General features: G+C 57.7%; 1 protein-coding gene across 2 annotated transcripts in view; it reads left to right on the top strand.

Moving 5' to 3' along the window:
* The window catches only part of SDK1 (sidekick cell adhesion molecule 1), a 735,743-nt gene that overhangs the window by 658,682 nt on the left and 55,840 nt on the right, over positions 1-21,221 (top strand). For both annotated transcript variants that reach the window (XR_001917262.1, XM_018040596.1), the window contains exons 26-30: positions 5,091-5,206; positions 6,361-6,550; positions 8,434-8,532; positions 17,451-17,645; positions 18,761-18,962. Coding sequence is in view for 1 of the 2 variants with exons in the window: in XM_018040596.1 (XP_017896085.1) it covers positions 5,091-5,206; positions 6,361-6,550; positions 8,434-8,532; positions 17,451-17,645; positions 18,761-18,962 (802 nt within the window). In the remaining variant the exon portion in view is untranslated. The remainder of the gene's footprint in view (positions 1-5,090; positions 5,207-6,360; positions 6,551-8,433; positions 8,533-17,450; positions 17,646-18,760; positions 18,963-21,221) is intronic.

Raw genomic sequence — 21,221 nt, 5'->3', positions numbered from 1 at the left:
CGGTGTTTAGGAATTCCTCCCGACAAGGTTGTGCATGTGGTGTGTTGAGACAGCTTCCCCTGCCCCAGAAAATAGACCCTCAAAAATTCTGTTGCTTTTTCACAACAGGAGTTTCTCTTTACAGCGTAAGGTGGGTGTGCCTGTCAATGAGTCCATGGGGTGATTTGAGGACCCAGGCTCTGCCATCCTGTAGACTAGCTGCCGTCTGCATGCAGTGGCCAGAGGGGCCAGATGAGCAAAGGCTGGGCACCTCTGCCTCTTGACACCTGCCCGGAGACAGCTCACAACCCTTTGCTTACTGCCAGGAAGGGAGGAGAGCTTCCAGAGGTCGCTGGGCAGGTGCTCATCTTCTAGGTTCCATGGCCAGACTGGTCAACAGCAGTTTGCAGGACCCTTGCTGGCCTGGTTTGAGCTTGTAGAAACTCAGAAAAGAGTGTTGCTGACACTCTTTAAAGACACACAAACCAGCTCTTTCCGAGGGTCTGAAATAGTGAGGTTTTCTCCTGAACAGAAAGACCATCTCTGCTCTTCAGCTCACTCCCACGCATGCTGTTCAGCCCTTGATGCACCAGGGAACTGCTTACCCTAGACCACGTGGGCTGTTAGAAGTCATGCTCTGAATACCTTCCTGACCTCCACCCAAGAGGGCTGAGAAAAAGGTGTAAAGTCTTGGGTTAGATGTCACGCTCAGAATACCTTCCTGACCTCCACCGAAGAAGGCTGAGACGAGGGTGGGAAGTCTGAAACAGGAAACCAGCTGCCTCAGGACTTCGCTATTTCCTCAGAGGCTTCCTGAGCCCAGGGCAAGTCCTGTCTTCTTCATGTCTTATGTTGTATACCTTAATCTTACACAGTGTTAAATACAAATCATATGTAACGTTGACTTGTTTATGTAACATTGATTCTAAAGCTAGAAATAAATTTTCAGGTCTTTCATTATTAAAAGAAAGCATTAGAACTCTAAGTAGAGATTAAAATACCATTTAAAACAGTTTTTCTTAGGAAAAAAAAATAAAACACAACCATTCAGTAAAACACAATGATTGAGATAATAAGTAGGTTAGACACTGCGAAAGAGAGAATTGCCAAACTGGAAGCTGAAAATGAGTGAAAATCTCAAAATACAGCACAGAGACATTGACGCTGAAAGTACGATAGAGAAGTTAAAAGACATAAAGACTAGACTGAGAAGGTCCAATATACATTCAGTAAGATTCAGAAAGGATGGGGGGCAGGGGCAGGGAAATGAGAGGGAGGAAATAGATAGAGATTATGGCTGAGAAATTACAGAATTGAGGTAAGACACTGTGTATCAGACTGAAGACATGAATCCTGAATAGAAAAAATAGAAATAAATCTGCACCGAATTGCACTGCCCTTCAACTGCAAAATACCAGAGCCAAAGAGAAAATCTTAGAAACATTTGGACCCAGGCCCTCTCACCTGCAAAGACCATTTGAAACAAACTTCTCGAGAACAACAGCAGGCAGAAGACAATGGAGTAATAATCTTGAAGGAACTGAAAGAAAGTAACTGTCAACCTCAAGCTCTGCACTTAGCCACAGCCTTTTGTTCAGAAAACAGCAATGAAATATCATGTGAAGGTAAAGAAAGTGAAATTTTAAATGGAAAATAATATTTTGGGATAAGTTTTCAAAGAACACTCAATAAAGACAACCAAGGGCAAAATGACTGCCTTGAGAGTATCTTTTTGTAAAAATCTTTCTAGCTGCTAAAAAGCCATCCTTACAGTGGTCAGACAGAGGATGAGATGGTTGGATGGTATCACCAGCTCAATGAACATGAGTTTGAGCAAACTCCAGGAGATAGTGGAGGACAGGGGCGCCTGGTGTGCTACAGTCTATGGGGTCACAGAGAGTCAGACACGACTTAGCAACTGAACAACAACAACAAAAAAAACCAGTGGTCAGAGGTCATCACTGCATTTGCTGAAGAGGGTGAAGGGGTCTCCAGGGCACGCTGGTGGAGAGTCAGCTGCTGATGGAGTCAGACGGGGTCGGAGGGAACTGGAAGGAGAGGAAGCCTGCAGATCCGCGAACACGCAGCGCCTCCGCGATGAGAGCTGTATGTCCGTGCTTTAAGAAGCTCAGCACACAGACATGCTGAAAGCCAGCCGTGGGACCACCACGCAGAACTTCTCAAACCACATTTACGTGAAGAGTCCGGTTTTGACGTGCACTTGAGCTGGTTTCATGACATCTTATGATGTATTATAAGCGTAAATGAGGCCCTTAAAATCAAAGACACTACATGAGGCACAGCTGGTGCTGAGAGAGAAGGAGCCCTGCAGAGGGGAGAGAAGAAAAGAAGGCGATGCATTTTTAAAGGTACTCTTTTTAATGAAAGGGGAGTTTCTAGGACTGTCTCAAAACTCGACACCAGGTTAGGAAGGAGTGGAGTCTCCCTCAACTTACGTAATGTGCAAGATTTTTTTCCTAAATCTTAAGAACAGAAATATTTTGTAACTAAATGGCAGTTTTCCCTGGTGAGACTCGAATGGGCTGAAATTTTCATCGTTAACACTACCGTTTGCTCAGCCTGTCTCCTCGTTGGGAACCCAGCTGCATTCTGGGCACCGAGGCTGGGCTGCCACAATTGCCCAGTTGCCCTCGCTCTCTGGGGACACGGCTGGCCTGCCAGTGTGTGGAGGCACATGTTACCTCGTCTTAGGAGGTCATCTGTTACATGCAGGTCTGCATGAGAACTGGGCACTTACGGTCTGCACGAGGAACTGCAGGAGATAGTTAAGGATTGAGAGGTGGCCAGTTTGCGTTGCTATGACGATGGCCTCTCTCTTTGCAGAGAGACAGAAATTTAGAACTTAACGCTAGTGTCTGGGTACAGTATACTTGCTCCTCTCACCTGGTTCTAAATAAAGTGGAAAATGAAGTCGGAAAATTGTAGGCTTGCCTTCTCTTTGAATGATAAGTGACACCTTTAATTCACAACTGATGCAAGGTGCCAGCTTCTCGCTCAGTTGTTTTTTTTTTTTTAATAAAATAAGCATATGTGTCAGCAATGTCCTGGTAACTGCCTTGGAAGTTACAACACCAAGGGGGAGCCCCTGATGGGTGGAGGACACAAGTGGCACCCTGGGAGCCCCTGCAGAAGGTGGGGCCTTGGAGTGGTGTGTGTGGCCTGCCTGCTCCCTTCAAGGGGCTGAGTCCACCGGAAGCCAGGAGGATTCTCTCCCTGGGACACAAATCTGCTGAAGTGAATTACAGTGTTTTGTTGAATGGTTGAATGATGGAATGAATGACCCTCTACTGATGTAGTTGGGAAGAAAAAGTTAATCAACCAGGTGAGCTGGCCAGCATCTTCTCTCCAGAACTGTCAGGAAGAAAGACCCCTGTGCTCTGGACAGACAGGCACCAACAGCAGTGTGTGTGTGTTGTGGGGGCATCAGCCAACCCACGTGGCAGCCAGTTCACGCCTGCGCTCCGAGGCCCGTCAGTCAGCCTCGTCGGTCAGGCTCCGAGGCCCGTCAGTCAGCCTTGCAAGTGGACAAGGGGTAGGGGGTTCTCGCCTCCCAGGCGGTCAGGCCAGGGAAGCTGTCCTTCCAGGCCCAGCGCTCCCAGCAAGTGCCCCTGCAAGGTCCGGCCTGCCGCTGGGCCCTCTTTGGCCCCCCCACCTCCATCCCAAACCTGCCGTTCGTGGAGCAGCCGGGACCAGCTGGCCAACAATGGAGAGCGTCTCCTCCAGGGCCTGCACAAGTCCTGTCATTCATTTCTTAAAGACTTCGTTACAGCAGCCCCTCATTTCCTGGGGCTGCTGTAATCACGTGCCCCAGAGTGGTGGCTTCAAACAGCAGAAATGTATTCTCTCGAGGCTCTGAAGGCCAAAAGGTGGAGAAAGGGGTGTGAGCAGAGCTGAGCTCCCTCTGGAGGTGCCCGGGGGGGGGCGGTCCTTCCCCTTCCCAGCTTCTGGAAGCTCCTCAGCTGTGGCGGTACAAACCCAGTCCTGCAAGGGGTTGGCAGGACTCCCCATGTGCACGTCCGTCTCTTCTCACAGGGATGCCAGTCCCGCTGGAGTAGAGACCGCCTCACCCGCATGTGACCTCAGCTGACCCATTACATCCACAGGGACCATATTTCCCAATAAGGTCACATTCTGGGCCCAGAGGGTCAGGACTCCGCACGGGAACTTGAAGGGACACAATTCAACCCACAGCAAAGACCACATGGCTTTGGTATAGAAGCTCTAGGGAGCAGAGCTGGGGAGCAGTGTTGCTGTGCAAACACACGTTGCTTTCTGTCTTCAGACTGACTGCAGAGGGGCCTTCACAATGGCTGAGCAGAAAGAAGGGAGTGCTTACGTATGAGGGAGGGAGGGAGTGTGGGGGTGGACGAGTGAGTGAGCGAGTGAGTGTGGGAGTGGACGAGTGAGTGCGTGTGGCGTGACAGAGGGTGTGGAGGAAAGAATGGGTGGATGAGGGAGTGGATGGGCGGGTGGAGGGGTGAGCCAGTCGGCCGGCTGGTCCTGGGGGTGGTCACTGAGAAGGTGTCGCAGCCCCATCCCGTGTTCTGTGCCCGTGAGTTTCGTGAACTTGGCATGTTCTCCTTTTCGACCGTGGAGGTGCTGGGGGTGCTGACACTCCCTTTGGTCGGTGCCTGTCGCCCCCTCCCCGCAGAGGCACACCATGTGAGTCTCCCCTGCTCCCACCCCGGGTGCCAATCATAACCTCCCCTCCGCCCCTCTCCGCCTGCCTGTCTCCCACAAAGTCCGCGTTTAGAGAGGTCCGTGAACTGTGTCTGAAAGTGAGGATTCCATCTGAGATAAAAGCCACAGTTCTCACCAGTTAATATAAGAATGAGACAAGCTTATTTTCTCTCTGGGTGGACTCGGGTAACATGGAGCTCCTAAATACCCAGGATTTATGGAATTTGTTGCTAATATTAAGGAGATTTACATTTCCGTGATACCCCTGCAGGTTTAATCTGATCACTGCAAAAATGCTCAGAGTGCATTGCTATTTCAAGGACAACTTGATTAGAAGGGTAAAAATTAGACCTTTATTTGTGGAAGCCTTTAGACTTCCGGAGCCAATCTCTTTAACTCATTCCTTGCAGTTCCTTCAGCCGCCCCTGAAAATGTGTCAGCCGAGGCCGTCAGCTCCACCCAGATCTTACTGACGTGGGCCTCAGTCCCCGAACCGGACCAAAACGGGCTCATCCTGGGCTACAAGGTACGTGCCCAGGTGACCTTCCCCGCCTGCCTCCCCGGCCCGCGAGCGCGCGTGGCCCACGCAGCGCTGGCTGTGGCCTGTTTCCTGGACTTCACCACCCTCCTCTCGTCTCCCTCATCACTGTCTGTGGTGAGGGTCGCTCCACCCTCGCCACGTGGGCCCACACAAGGCGCTCTGAGCCCGTGTCCTCCCCCTAAGATGGGCGGAACGGCGGCTGCTCCCTCCAGTCGATGGCGGCTGATTTAGTAAATTGCCAAGGGCATGTCCAGAGGCCCCGGCCCACGCGTCTGCAGGTGTCGCCACCGCCCGTGTCCGTCCTGGGTGCTGCCTCGGCGTCGAGGCTTTGATGCCTCCCGGCTTCTCTGGGAGACCTTTCTGGGCCAGCCCTATGTGCACTCCCCAGCCCTTCAGAAGTCCCTGTTCTGCTCCGTCCGCCCCCCAGCAGCAGGACGGGCCTGCCTGGTTTGGCCATGAGGCCGTGCGTGTCCAATGCACTACGGCCCTCTCCTGGGCCGCCCGTCTTCAGGATCCTGTTCTCTGTTCCCTCCCGTGCTCACGCCCCACCGCCCCGGGGCATCCTGATCGCTCCCTTCTGGCCCGTTTGGACGCAGTGCCCCCAGCCCCACGTGGCCGTGCACAGCCCTCCCTCCCGACCCCTGCCCTTCACAGCTTTCCACCGGGCCCCTGCCCTTCACAGCTTTCCAGCCACTGCTCCTGCGGGCCAGCTCCCAGGGGGCAAGCTTTGGGAATGAGGAGCCGGTGGGCCGTGGAGGGGCTGTCTCAGCGCGGCCGCGTCTGCAGTGAGGGCAGTGAACGGCCCCGGGGCGGGGTCTCGGGTTTGGGGGTCCCGCCTCCTAAGGACCATGTAGCCAAGTGGCCGCCAGCTCCTTTTACAAGAACAGGATGTCTCTGTGCTCATGTCGAGCCTTGGTTTTAGGGCTGCCACCGGGGACCTCAAATCCTGTCAATTACAGCGAGCCAAGGGCTGGCCCACCGCTGCAGCCACTTTCCAGTCTCCAGGAAATTGCTGCACTTCCCTCCTTCCCCCAAAACGCCAGCGGTTAGGAATTAGATCCCCACTCCCTCAACCGGCTGCCCCCAGGCCCCTCCTCACACACTGCCTCCCCTCCCTGCCCTTGTGTGTCGCCGCTCAGATCCTGTTCCGGGCCAAAGACCTGGACCCCGAGCCCCGGAGCCACGTGGTACGCGGGAACCACACGCAGTCGGCGCTCCTGGCGGGCCTGGGCAAGTTCGTGCTCTACGAGCTCCAGGTGCTGGCCTTCACCCGCATCGGGAACGGGGTCCCCAGCGCGCCCCCCATCCTGGAACGCACCAAAGACGACGGTACGTCCGGGCCGTGCCTCCGCCCACCCCCAGGCTTGCCGTCCCCACCCACACCCTTCGGACGGTGGTCATCTTCAACTTAATTTTCAAAACACTCCTCCTCCCCTCGGTTCAGCAGAGGACAATGAAGCAAAGCTGCTTTCTGACCGCAGAGCGCCCCTATGGCCAGTTTCAGCCAGAGTGAGTGTTTGCAGGTTGGGGGTGAGCCTGAAAGGCCAGATAGATAGGCCAGGCCAGGACACCTCAGGCCGCTCCTGGTGGCGTCGGCACAAAGCTGCCGAGAAGCCCTAGGTTCCCTAGGGTGGCCCACTCTCATTTGCATAATAAGATTATTACAAGCCCCCTCAGAGGGCATGTTTGAGGGGCTGGGGTGCCCAGGTTCCCAACCCCAGAAGCAAATACCTCTTGATGGTTGTCTAAACCCTCAGGCGTGTTTCTCCACCTTGCAGGTGTCAGCCGCCCAAGGTTAGCTCATGCACACAATCTTTGTTAACCAGACTGTGGCAAATAATCTCCCCTCAAAAAAACCCAGGCTCAGATTCAGCTGAAAGTGAGACACCAGAGGTTTTCTTCAGTCTTTTTATTGAGGAAATTAAATCAGCCCAGAACGCGCTCTAACCGCTGAGATGACACCCTCCTCCCCGTCTGCTGGGAGACAGGGAGGGAGCTGGGACTCGCCTGGGTCAGAGGAGGGGGTGCCTCAAGCGTCGTCCTTCCTCAGGGGGCTGGTCTCAGGGCAGCCAGGGTCTGAAAGGGACCCTGTGACCTGAAGGCCATGTCTTTGCAAAGCTGTATATGGTGTCCAGGACCAACCCAATGAACAGTAACGGGTGTTTAGTAACGGTTCCTCAAACCTGGGAGGGTGTTCTTCCCAAAGCACAGGCAGGGAAGTCGTGGGCTGACGTCTGTTTTCTGCCACAATCGTGATATAAACTTGTTTCTCCTTCCCCTCATTTCATCACGACGCAAGCGATCACCCTTGGGGACAGTGAGGGGCAGAAGCCACGGAAGACAGACCAGACATGAGTTTCCCATTTGTGAGTCGGTCCTGGCATGTGAGCCCGTGGTCTCCTTCCATTTACTTCACCCAAACACAGGGGTCAGAGCACAAGTTCATAATTTAAAACACCGTTCTCAACTGAGTAGCTCGAGGCAAAATCCCGCAGCCCTGGAACGGCTGTAGCATACATCATTTTCTCTCTGTATTGATTGCTCCGTGCCTGTTGCCTCTTACCTGGGGAGAGCCAGTTCTCAAGTTCCAACGAGAAGTCTGCACGCTGGCCACACATTTACTAGCTTGCCCATTTAAGTAAATATATTTCGCAGTGTCTACGACCCTATTATTCAGCGGTGCCTGCATACATAGGTAGTTTTTGAATTACTGGTGCACCCGACCATGAAGAAGAACTATGATATTCATTTGTGGACATCGCCTCTTGGTTTTCTGGGACGAGGCAGGAGAGGGCTCGTGTGTCTGAGCCAAGTTGTAGCCATGTTATCTGGTCAGTCACTGTAATCTCCATTGGAAGTGGGGAGTGACATGCAGCCACCTTCTTCCCCTTTCATCTGCTGTGTGGACGTCCAGACTGGAAGAGGAATCAGCTCAGATTGGCGAGGTCTCCGCTCTGACTTGACGTACCCTGTACCATGCTACTTAGCGGCTGCAGTGGCCAGCTTTCGACAACACTCAGGACTCCCAGCGTGATTCATGAGCGATACAAAAGTCACCTTCCCAAAACTCAGAGTGATTCACCCGTGAGCAGTGTTGTCAGCAGTCGCGACTGTCCTCGGCCGGCCCGTAGGAGCCTGCAAAACCCCGCCGTGTACCCATGTGACATCCCCAGCGGGGCCTGATTCTCGGGTCTTTTTTTTTCCCCCTTCAGCCCCAGGCCCGCCCGTGAGGCTCGTGTTCCCGGAGGTGAGGCTCACGTCTGTGCGGATCGTGTGGCAGCCTCCAGAGGAGCCCAACGGCATTATTCTAGGTAAGGGAGCAGCGGGGACCACAGCTCAGAGAGAAATGACAATTAGATTGATTTCATCCATTTTTATTAGATGTCTAAAAGGTTAAAAAAAAAAAAAGTCCCGTCCACAGCAGCCCGGCATGTTCTGAGCCGAGAGACCATAGCCCTGTGTCTCCCGCTCAAAGGGGTTCTTTGCAGAATGAAATTTACATTTTGTTCACCCAGAATCTCTCTGTTCACGGTACCGTCTGTAATTGACCTTCCCTCTGCTCAGAAATAACCCAGTTATTTTGACGTGTGTTTGGAAAACAGCAGGCTGGCTTTTCACAGAAGATTCCCACGAGGGCCTTGCTCCAAGGTCCCAGAAGTGTCTCTCTGCTGCTACAGGGCCTGCACCCAATCCTTCGAGGAAGTTTCCCAAGTGAACTGTGTGCTTGGGTCCCAGGGAAGCGGTTTGCTTTGAACTTGGCATTCAGAGGGCCAGCTCTGATAACTTTGATGAAGAGTCTTAATTTGCCCCAGTTTTCCCAAAGGCAGCAAGTTATATTTTTAAAGGTCATCAGTCCGTTGATTTGTTCACCCTTTCCCTGTGACAAATCAGGAGGCTTGGATGTGCCAGGCCTCATGTGCAGAGGGGGAGGGGAGGGGGGATGGGAGAGAGGGAAAGATGAGAGGGGGGAGGGGAGGGAGGGGGGGTGTAAGGAGTGAGTAGACGCTGGCGGGGCCGGTCCTCGAGAGGAGACCCCAGGGACACGACTGCGTGGTCTCCATGCGGGGTGCGCATGCGTGCTCGCTCACCCATTCGTGTCTGCAGCCCACCAGGCTCCTCGGTCCATGGGATTCTCCAGGCAAGAATACCGGCGTGGGTTGCCATTTCCTCCTCCAGGGGGTCTTCCCACCCCAGGGACTGAACCTGCCTGTCCTGCGTCTCGTGCTTTGGCAGGCAGGTTCTTTACCCTGAGCCACCCGGGCAGCCCTCCATGCGGGGAGGTTCCGCAGAATGCCCTGCAGGGCAGCGTCTCCTGGATCAGGGGCTCAGGGCTGGACAGTGTTTTCAGCCTAGAGCTTGAGGATGAGTGTTGGCAAACAAAATATTGGGTCTGCTCGCCCGCAGGCAGTAAAGCCAGTCTCCTGACACCGGGCCGTGGAGAAGGCGAGGGCAGCACTTACTGCCGGGCAACAAGCGCGGCATCAGGGCAGCTGACGCTCAAAACGCCCCAACTCCCCAGTGGGTTTCAGCCGGGTGGGGGGTGTGATCGGCATGCACTGTACTGTGGCTGGCAGACGGCGAGGTGACAGGCGGGGGTCACAGGGGTTACCCAGCACGCCTCCGGCTCCGCAGACCTGGGGGCTGTGTGCTCAAGGTCATTCAGTCACCCAGCAGTTACGGCCTCCCCTGCGGTTGGGGGTCTCAGCATCTGTGGAAGGACTGAGGGACGGCACACACTGTTTCCGGGTGCTTCAGAGAGGTACCCCAACACAGGACACGTGGAGGGGCTGTCCCAGGAAGACCCAGAGAGTCTGCTCCGTCACATGGTGGTCTTGAACTGAACGCTGCCTTCCGCCTGCGGGAGCATAAACATCCCTGAGGGGTGTGGGCTGGCCAGGCTGCAAACCGCTGGGAAGGCGTCGAGTGCAGGAGGGGCCAGCGGCCCAGACCTTCCCACCTGGGCCTTCGAGGGCCCAGTGTGTCCCCCGGGGCCAGGCTGGCCCTGAAGTACCGTTCTTCCTCCTCCTCGCCCACCACAGACGCCAAGCACATCTGCTCAGGTTGTAGGTGATTTGACAATCACACCCTAAACCCAAATGGCAGTAAGATGTACCACTTACACCTGCTCTCCAGGTGAGGACGGTAAGATCTAGTTTGAAAAAGGGTTTCACTTCATTAAAAAAAAAAAGTTTGAAAATCTGTGCCAAGGGAATCCCCCAAGGACCTTGAGCAGCTGAGGGATGTGATCAAATTTGTCTTCTGGGTAATACCCGGCCGCCGTGAAAGGACGAGCAGCGAGGCAGGTCTTGCTGAGCCCCGGCTTCATCACGACGGGCCCGGGCTCGCTCGCTGCCTGCATAGCTCGGCCTTGGCCTCTGCGGCCCCGGCAGCCGCTGCTGTGTGTGAGGACAGCGCCTATGAGCCAGGTGACCGAGGACCTGCACGTCTGGCCACTAAAACCACGACCATCGTCGAGGAGCCTCTGTTGCTGTGTGCATTTCAGACCGTGTGCAGCTGAGAGGCCCTGCCCGGCTGCTCTCAGGCCCCGGGGCGGGAGTGGTTGTGGAGCTGACGAGGCTCCCGAGGTGCCCCGAGCCCGCACGCGGGCAGGGCTGCCCTCCTCTCTGCAGCCTGTCATGGAAGCAGCAGGACAAACCGTCTGATCACCGCCCACTCCCCGGGGGGGAGCCCCAGCATGCTGCGGAACAAGATGCACGTTCGGAGCAGAGATATGAAGTCCCCCCACCCGGCCCCCCTGGGGGTCCCCCCTCAACACACACACACCACCTCTGCTGAGACCCAGTGGTCCCGGTTCTGTGATCATCTCCACTGTCTCCGCAGCCCTCCCGGGCCGATGCAAGCCGGTTCTGACAGCAGCGCTCCATGGGAGTGGGCAGAGGAAGGCCTGCCCTCCCCTGTGTCTGCATACACAGACACATGCTCTGCTTTGTGACCGTGACTTTGAGCTGCTTCTCCCAGGACTTCCCTGAAAGCCCAGCGGGGCTCCAGCCTCAGCCAGCACTGGCGGTGACCCTTCCCGAGTCCCTTGCCAGGAAGGACCCCCGTCACCCCCGGGTGCCGCTCCTCCTCTGAGAACCACATCAAAGGGCGCCTCCGCCTGCTGCCTCCCCTCCCCACCTACCTGGGCCGGGCTCTTCTCCTCTTGGCTCCCAAAGCTCCTGTGCCCACAGTCACCACACGAATTCCCCATCCATAGAAGCTCAGCAGCTCACTTTAGAATCATGTCCCCTACTTTTACTGGTCTTTAACTTTTTCTGATCATGAAAGTAACATGTACAATGGTAATTCAGACCACAATGCAGATAATTTAGATACCATTTCACAGTCCTCAGACTTAGGAAGCCCTCAGAAGGTCTGATGGTCCCCAGGAGAGGTGAGGAGGCGGGGAGAAGCCTCACGCGCTCTCCCTGGGAGCGCAAGCGCAGCTGCAGAGGGGACAACCAGGGCGGGTGCGCCGCAACCCAGCCCCCACCCCCCCCCCCGGCCTTAATGCTGAGACACCCTCCCTCCTGTTCACAGGACCAAACACACAAAGAGAGTCACGGCAGACTGCTCTAAATAACAGGAAATTTAGAAAAGAAGCAACTAGAAACAACCCAAATGTCCATCAGTGAGGCAGTGAGAAGGCAAACCGTGGGCTATTCGCACAGAGAAATTACAGAGACCATTAAAGTAACGGACGCGTGCTCCAGGAAGTGCTACCAAAAAGCCTCACAAACATCTGTTGCGGGAAAAACAAGTTGCAAAAGCATCCACATGACCCGAAGACGTCTCTGCACACTTGAAAACTCTGCAGACACGACCAGTTGTCATATATGGGTACTCCCCTGTGGTGAAGCTGAAGCTCCAGTACCTGATGACCCACTGGGAAAGACCCTGAAGCTGGGAAAGGTTCAAGGCAAAAGGAGAAGAGGGCGGCAGAGGATGAGATGGTTGGACAGCATCACCAATTCAACAGACATGAACTTGGGCAGGCTACGGGAGACGGAAAGGGACAGGGAGGCCTGGCACGCTGCAATCCACGCAGAGTGGGACACGACTGAGCAGCTGAAAAACAGCAACTTCAAAGTCACGAAAGCCGCTTGCGGGCAGGCCGCGGTGGCCGGGGCTCAGAGCCCACCAGGGCCCCTCTGCTCCTGCTCCAGAGTGACTGGCCTCCCCTCCCCTTTGTGTCCCTCTCCCAGATTCTCAGTAAGGCGGCCTGAGGTCCAGTCTCAGGCGTTGCGTACAGCCTGGGCGGGGGGCAGGGGGTGGCTGTAACTCAGTGGCCCCTCTTCTCAGTGCCCAGGAGTCATATAATCCCTCTGCACCAGGCTGCCCACCTCAGGGGGACCGGTGATCAGGCCTCCCAGGCATCGTTCAGGGCGCTGAAAACCCAGAACAGCCAGTGCCGGACGGCACCATCTGGGCGCCGCGGGCCTTCGGCGCCTCCTCCCCGCTGTCAGACCAGAGAGGCCCTCCGAGTCGCTGTGTGTCTGCACTCGGCATTTCTCTGCGTCCATCCCAGGAGAGTTGCGGGACTTCGTTCTTCATCACCCTGGTGGCTCCAACGGAAGGTTCCTGCTGAGAGGCAGCTTGGGGCCAGGTTACAAGACGCCCCCGAGGTGCTGAGAAGTCTGGCCGTAGATCTCTAGTCCCTGGTGGTCCTTGAAAATCACAAAACCCCAGGTCAGGAGGGGGTCGGACTCCAAGGCTGAGTAACACAGCTCACCACCTCCCCCAGCGCCCTCCGGGGCTGTGAGGCGTGTAGTGGTAATTGTAACAAGCGTTGTCTGGGTAACCTGTCACCCAGATATTATTACCGCCAGTGCACCGAATTGTAGATGCTGCGGAAAGACGGGAAAACAATTTCTAAAGATTCAGATTGGTGTTCAGGGGGGAGAAAGGAAAACATCTTTTTGCGAGACTCGCTTACGTCCAGGGACCGGCGGCGTGGCCTTCTGAGCACACAAACACCTCTGCGACGAGAGCTTTTGTAATCTGTATCAAAACATGTTCTTTCATTTCCGAAAGAGATTAACAGCGTGAAATACTGGAGGCGCCTACAGGGAGAAACACTTGCTTATTTACGTAAATGTTTTACGGGGAGAGCTCGCAGCATTTAGAGCCTTCCTTGGGCGTGGGGGGGAACCACCCGGGAGTGGCCGCCCCCCTGCCCATTGGCTCCACAGTCGCTCAGATGCTGTGAAGCTCCTCGGACCGCGAGGGTCTGTCCCTCCAGACAGGCAGGATCCCCACCTCCACGAGGTTAGAAGTCGGGCTGCCCATGGGGGCCGAACCTTGACCTCTAGCTTCTTATACGAGGGTGTGTGGGACTCTGCTGAGAATTCGGGGCTCAGCTGAGTAGGGTCCGTGTTAGTAGAAGCGTGGTTTGCTCCGCTGTTGCGTTTGTCTGCCCCCCAGCCTCACACCGAGAAGCTGTAAAACCAGTGACCCAGGCGGCATCCAGGCTAGACCGATGCTTGCCACCCTCCCCCCGACCCCCAGGGAGATTCAGCCGCTGTGGGTTCCCTGAGCCAGGAGTGGGCACTGCTGGGCCATCACCACCCACAGTGCCTGCAGGGGGGTCGGCAGCCCTGTGTCCTCCTCGCAGCCTTGGCCTTGGGGCCCCAGGATGGTCCCTGAACAGACAATGGACAGAACTCTCAAGCGGACACCATTTTTCTACCCAGGAACCACCCAGTCCTTGAAAGGCCTCGCTACCACCTGGGAGGTCTGCCCTCGACTCTCCAGAGTCACTCTGGGGTCTCTTCACTGTCAGCTCCTTTGACCAAGACGCCCCCCACCCCACCCCTGCAAAGGCCCCCCCTATCCTTGGCTGCACCTTCTCTGACTCTCCCCCGGCCCCGGCTTCCCCTGCGGATGGCCCGGAACCCGCCCTCCAGCCTGTGGCGCCGCCTCTTTCCCTGCTGGTTCTCTAGACGAGCGACGTGTCCTCATCTTCCGGGTAACTCGAGCTGCTCGGGCTTCTACAGCCCACCGCATTCCCCCGCGTCCTCATGGGCCGTGTGTGGTCGTGCCCCCCTGAATGCCCACGGGACCTTCCGCCGCGGCTGCCCTCGGCCCTCTCCTCTCCACCCGGGGACCCAGATCCCCGTTCCTTTCTCGCACGGCCGCACCCTCTGACCTCCTGTCCCTGAGGCTCAGCTCCTGTTTCTGAGCTTGCTGGACCTGGGATCAGATAACGAGCCTTTTCTGTGCAAACACCTCCGTCCTGCCTCACTTCCCATCCATGTTCCCGAGTGTGTGGGCCAGCGCTCTGCAGTAGCTCTTGGCTGTTCCTGTACAGAAGGCTCTCTCCTGCTCATTGAGCCCGTGTTGAGGTGAGGTGTGGGCGTCCATCCTCCAGGTCATGGCACTGCAGAACAGGACCGCAGGGACACAGTCCCTCTTCCAGGGCAAAGGACAGGAAGGTGCTCCTGAGTCCAGGGCTGAGGCATTTTCTCCCAGGCGCTCCTTGTGACTTGGATCAGAGACTAGCCCAGGTTTCCTGCGGTTCTCCGGGGTCGCCTGGAGCTCTCGGGGCCCAGGCAGAAACGCCCCCATCAGTCCAAAAGAGAGGGGACAAGGAGTGAGTGAGGGGCCATGTGACGGAGCCCACACGGGCAGGTGGAGGTGAGGTCAAGGGTCACCCCAGGGTCGTGCCCTGAGGGGCGGGGCGGGGAGTAGGGGTGGAGCCTTTGGTGGAGGGCAGACCTCAGCCTACCTGGGAGGCAGTTAGTGGCTCCCGTTTAGATCGCAGCTCACAAAGACGTGCCTTTGAACAAAATCTCGGTTTCACCCCAGGATTTTTAACTCCAGCAGCAGATAATCTGAGCAGAGGTGAAACGTGATCAAGAACAAACGATAACAAAAGAGCATCAGTAACCACATCCAAATCCACATTAACTCATACTCACCGGGCGGAAGGTGATTTGAATGATCAAGGAGTCTTCATCACATGTGACTCTCTGAAATACAGAGGGACACGTTAAGGGACCACCTGCCAGCTGGTGGGCGCCGTGAGCGGGGTGGGCCCTGGGATGCCTCATGTTGACTGCACGGCAGTGTCCCCCTGGGGTTCCCCGTGCCTGGGAGGCGCTGGGCAGGTGGTTTCTGCTCCCCCAGCCGTCTCAGCTGTAGTCATGCCCGCTCACAAGCTGCAAAAGAAACCTGGTCAGCTCAGATCTACCCAGAAGTTCAGTGTGCACACACACAGGGCCCAGGCCTCAGAAGTACATATGTTCACCTGTTTTTAACGCAGAGTTCCTTTCTGCCTCTCTGAGGGCAGAGGGTAGGGTTGGAGTCCCTTCTTCAGGAGGCATGGTGTTTCTTCAGTGGCCAAGCTCACTTACCCTGGGGACACACCTCCCTCTCGAGGTCCTTAAAACATCGTTTGATCACGTTCTTGTTGGTCTCTGTCTGCCTCTGTAGTCTTTGCACTTGGTCGTGAAGTTCGGTTTGTCTTTGCAGAATCAGTTCATTTCAGTCGCTCAGTCGTGTCCAACTCTTTGTGACCCCATGAACCGCAGCACGCCAGGCCTCCCTGTCCATCACCAACTCTCAGAGTCTACCCAAACTCATGTCCATCAAGTCAGTGATGCCATCCAGCCATCTCATCCTCTGTCATCCCCTTCTCCTCCTGCCCTCAATCTTTCCCAGCATGAGGGTCTTTTCAAATGAGTCAGCTCTTCGCATCAGGTGGCCAAAGTATTGGAGTTTCAGCTTCAACATCAGTCCTTCCAATGAACACCCAGGACTGATCTCCTTTAGGATGGACTGGTTGGATCTCCTTGTATTTCAAGGGACTCTCAAGAGTCTTCTCCAACACCACAGTTCAAAAGCATGAATTATTTGCAGAATACCTTTCCTTAATTCCTTGCCATAGTTCAGCTACTTTCGTACGGGGCACAGGCTGACTTTCCTCCGGTGGCCAGGTGGACACAGGGGTCACTGGCTGTGTCCCATCACAGACCCCCCACCCCCGTGCCGTATGTTACCTGCTGTAGCTTCTGTGGATGAACCACGTGCCTGCATGCATGGTGCTGCCTGCCCCCCGCATCTGATCTGCTTGGTGCCCCTCTAAATCTGCTGAACACAGGCCTCACCCTGCGCCTCAGTCTCCTTGCAAATCCCGACAACATACAAATAATAATACGACACGTGAAAGCTGGAGTGGAAGTCCTGAGTTAGAGCTGGTGTAGGAAGGCGGCTTACATCACTCTGGTAGCAGTGGGTGAGCTTCAGGAGAGAGCTGGGGGTTAATAGAGAAGAAATGTAAATGTTTTACAGTGTAACGGGGAGAAAGAGAGCAATGATGTAACTGATCAGGACGGTGTGACAGGCAAGGGGGAGCTGAGGGAGCAAGGGGGAGGCTGGTGCTCCCACCAAGGGGGCACACACTGCCAGGCGTGCAGGAGGCGGACTCCACCCAGGTGGGCATGCTGACCACGTTGCCCTCCTTTTCCAGACACCAGGTGTCCAGGTGTCTCCGAGCTGGGTCTGCAAGTCCTCTGCCGCTTTGGATGCAGGCGGAGGGACCTGGCAGGGCCTGGTCTTCAGGACAGCCTGGTCCTTAATGATGTGACTTTCAGCAGCCATGGACCCTTGATGATCAGGGCACTCGGAGAGGCGGTCCGAGCTGAGGGCCCACCCGGAGCTAATGTGCAAGCCCCCTCCCGCTTCCTTGACTGCGGGGAGAGCTGTCCCTGGGGGAGCCCCCCACCCCACCTGCTCAGAGCCACGGGGTGAGGCTTCTGGGGAGCAGGAGTGCTGGGGTGGCAGGACGAAGAGGGGTATGCAGACAGACAGACAGACAGCAGACACGGGGTCTGAGCACAGACACCAGCGCCTCCAGGGTGGCTGCTCCGGGGAGAAGGGCGCCCCAGGCAGGGCGACCCTTTGGCGGGGGGAGCAGAGCTGCTAGAAGGTGGGGGTGGGAGCAGAGAAGGCATCGCCTTCTGTGCTGCTCCGGAGCATCCTCCAGCCGGGGCCACGGGGAGGAGGCAGCTGTGCTCACGTTGAGTTCTGCAAAGGATGGAGAGGGGGCCTAGCGCCCCGAGGCCCCCTTCATCCCTGGGCCTGGCTTCCCTTTCAAGGGCCCGGCCTGCAGCTCAGACGCCGGCCTGAAGAAACCCGGGGCTCGGTGGGGTGTCCCGGGTGGGGGCTGGGGGCTTCCCTGTGAGGGGGTACGGCTCACCAGCAGTCTTCGTGTCCCGCCCCCCCCCAGGCTACCAGATCGCCTACCGCTTGGCCAGCAGTAGCCCCAACACCTTCACCACCGTGGAGGTTGGTGCCACCGTGAGGCAGTTCACGGCCACCGAGCTGGCCCCCGAATCTGCGTACGTCTTCCGGCTATCGGCCAAGACCAGGCAGGGCTGGGGGGAGCCGCTGGAGGCCACGGTCATCACCACTGAGAAGAGAGGTGAGACCCGGAGGCCCGACTCAATGTCGGCCAGCGGTGGGGAGAGGCCCAGCGTGCCTGGGCAGCGGGTGAGGGGTGGGGGGTGGCTGTGAAAACTGCGAGTTTATTAAGCACCTCCTGGGTCCTTCCTGGAGCTGGACGCACAGCTGGTCCACACAGCCTGACACTCACCACAGGCCCGCATCCTCAGCCCTGATGTCTGGGGTTCAAGGAGAGAGACTGCCCCTCCTCCCCCGCCCCCCCTTTCCCACCAGAGGTGCCAGAGCCCCTGCTGGCTCCTCACCCCCCCCACCCCCACCCCCGGGAAGCAGTTAGGCCAGCCTTCCAGCGTGGGGAACAGCAGGGCTGAGTGCTCCCCGCCTCCAAAAGGTGACCGAGAGTCCCAGGCCCCAATCCTTGCCTTCCTCCTCAGAGTCCACGCAGCCCGTTCGGCAGGAGCAGGGAACGGACAGGTTTGCTCAAGGTTTGGTGTGACTTAGCAGAGTCCACAAGGAGGCGCAGATGTGACCTCCCTCGGGAGCAGCCCTGTTCCCCACCCTCCAGCCCCCAAGCGCCCCTGCCTCCCTACAGCCCCCATGGCTCAGTGAGGGGCCCAGGAGAACTGGGCCCCTTCCCATGGGCCCAGGAGGGGACTCGGGCTCTCAGGCCGCAGCGTGGGCCTCAGAGAAGGGAGTTAGGTCCGGGCCCCTCGCGGCCGTCCCCGGGGGGCTGGCAATCAGCTGCAGCGTCATTTCCCCCTGCACATCCTGATCGGAACCCGCGCTCATCACGCCGCACAGCTCAACAGTTACTCCGGCCCGTGGGGCTTCTCTGTTGCCGTCGATGGGGTGAGGGGCCCGGGCGACAGGCAAGCGACCCCCACTCAGAAACGGGTCCCGGCCCCACTCCCCGAACCCAGTCCCGACCTCAGAGGCTCAGCGCGGCCCCCAGGCCACCCACGCCACAACCTTCATGGTCCCAGGCCCTGGTCGACGTCCAAGGAGCACGAACCAGGGTTAAAGAGGCGCTGGCCCAAGATCGGAAAGCGGGAGAGTGCCCCAGGCAGCCGCCGAGCCCCCCCCCCAGAGCTGCTCGTGGTGCCCCGGCCCTGACCTGGCATCCTCTCTTGGTCGCAGAGCGGCCCGCACCCCCCAGGGAGCTCCAGGTGCCCCAGGCCGACGTGGCGGCCCGCAGCCTGTGTCTGCGGTGGGTGCCCGGCAGCGACGGCGCCTCCCCGATCCGGTACTTCACGCTGCAGCTGCGCGAGCTCCCCGGGGGCCAGTGGCAGACCTACTCCTCGTCCATCAGCCACGAGGCCACAGCCTGTGTCGTCGAAAGGTACCGAATGGGCAGGGAGGGCCCTGCCCCGCCCCGGGGGCCCTGCTGGGCGCTCCCCCCGTCGGCTCCCGCCCTCCCAGTAGGGAGACCCACACTGCGAGCCCGCATCTGCCCTCTGGCCAGCCCTCCCATGCTAGGACCCAGGAGTCCCAGGGCCCACCCTGGCCTCTTCCTGCCTGTCCATCTGAGCTCTGTCCGCCCCGCCACCCTTGAGCTGCGGGATCTAATGAGGCGATAGGGGCGGAGGCCCCCAGTCCCTGAGGCAGATGGCAGCCCAGCTGCCCCTGGCACCGTGTCCTAGGCCAGTGTCACGGTCAGGGAGACAACCCTCCTCTGTGCCCCGGTCTGGGTCAGTAAGGCACACCTCTTTCCCCCGCTGCCATCCGTGGCTCCACAGTGATGGTCAACGGCAGGAGCAGGGCCGCCCCTGAGCCAGCCATTTCGTGACCGCTGGGTGCGGGGAGGCCCTGGGCTCGCTTTGTCCTGATCCCACCTGGCCTCCTCTCTTGGCTGCACCTGCTTTGTGGTGGAAGAGGTGAGGGCTGGGGGGCATTAAGTAGCCTGCCAGCTTCCTCCAGATGGAACCATCTAGACGGGCAGGCCTGGGGAGTGACGGTCCCCTGGGATAGAAGCCCTGGGCTGCAGGGTTGGTGGTGGTCCAGGGGAGCCCCAGGGAGACGCCCAGCATCACCTGTCCTTCCCCTCAGCCCCGACTCCACGGGTTCACACTCCAGGGTGCCCAGCAGTGGGTACCCCTGTCTTCGTGGGTCTAGAGCCCTCGCCAGGACCTCCTAGGAGGGCAGAGGAGGCCCTGTGCTTGTCTAGCTGACCACGTCTCCTCTCCCGGCTCCCAAGAGCCCCGTGCCGGGTGCTGTGTTACGTTCCCATCCAGTTGGGTGTCCCTCGGGGACAGGGCGGTGACTGCCTGGGCTCCAGTGACGGCTGCTGTGCCCAGCGACTGTGGGCCCTGCTGCTTCCCTGAATGCGCCCTCTCCAGCAGCCTATGGGGAGACGGGAAAGAGAAAGGAACGTTTATTAAGCGCCTGCTGTGTGACCAGACTCCTCGAGGCAGGCTGTGCAACAGAACTTCCTCTGTAAGCGCAGATACCATCACCTCCATTTCCACAAATGAGCCGACTGAGACTCCAGAGAAATTAGACGCAGTGCCCCCGTTAGGAGAGGTGGGGCCGGAATCGGAATTCCCGCTTGGCCCTCTTCAAAGCCGAGGCTGGAGGAGGCTTGGGGGAGTGAACAGAGCAGAGCTGGGGGAAATAGGAGGGTTTGTTCCTCCTCCGTTTTTCAAGTGGTCTTGAAAGTTTTGTTGTACTCAGCAGGGAGTGTGGCGGGAGCAAGGGGGCAGGAGGGAGGTGGTGACGGCAAGTGCCAGGGGCAGAGGGTAGACCAGTCGTCCAGGCTCAGTAGTCACAGTTACATCTCCAGGACAATGAGTTGGCCACTCCCGTCATGGCTTCTGAGCTGCCCCGTGCCTATTTCCAGGCGCCAGGCAGGGCTTTCCTGCTGAGACAGGAAGTCCTGCAGCTCAGTGACCCACAGGGACAGTCGTGGGTCCTCTGGAGGAGAGGAGCCTGCTCAGCACAGGGTGAGGCTGGGAGCTCTGATTCCCGGTCCCCTGGCCCCAGCCCGTCCATCTCAGACCAGGGCCCACTCATCCAGCCGTCAAGTCACCCTTCACTGCCCGTGATGTGCCCCCAACTCCCTGAGACCCCGGAGTTCAGGAAAGAAGGGGTGGTCTTCAAAGATCTTTGGCCTCAGTTCCCAAAATCCTTAGAGAAGAGCAAAGTGCTAAATGCAATGTGGTGAGTCAGGTGCACTACCGTGTTCCAAATAGAGTCCACTAGACGCAGTCCACAGGGTCGCGAAGAGTCCGACATGGCTGAGCAACAGGGCTCGCAGGCTCGGGCAGTCGAAGTGCTGCATCTGAACACGAGGGTCACTTCCCAGGCCCCCACCATGTCCCCAGCCTGCACTGACTCTCACGCCCATCCTCTTTTCAACCCTCCCGAGAAACTTCCGGGGCAGATAACGTCCCCCTGCATTCGTCCCTCTAGCGAGCGTTCACTCAGCACCGCCTGGCGCCAGGCGTGGCCAGTGGTGGACGAGCATCCCTGCAAGTGTGAGCTCTCGGAGAGCCGCTGCGGAGGTCTCGCGCCGGAGGCGGTCTGGCGCGGGAGGCGGTCTCACGCAGGAGGCGGTCTCTCGTGGGGCGCGGTCTGGCACGGGAGGCGGTCTGGCGCGGGA

Source organism: Capra hircus, chromosome 25 (genome assembly GCF_001704415.2).
Source record: "Capra hircus breed San Clemente chromosome 25, ASM170441v1, whole genome shotgun sequence".
NCBI classification, from domain to species: Eukaryota; Metazoa; Chordata; class Mammalia; order Artiodactyla; family Bovidae; genus Capra; species Capra hircus.
Note: the sequence above shows the minus strand (reverse complement) of the source record. Positions and strands in the feature narration are given on the sequence as shown.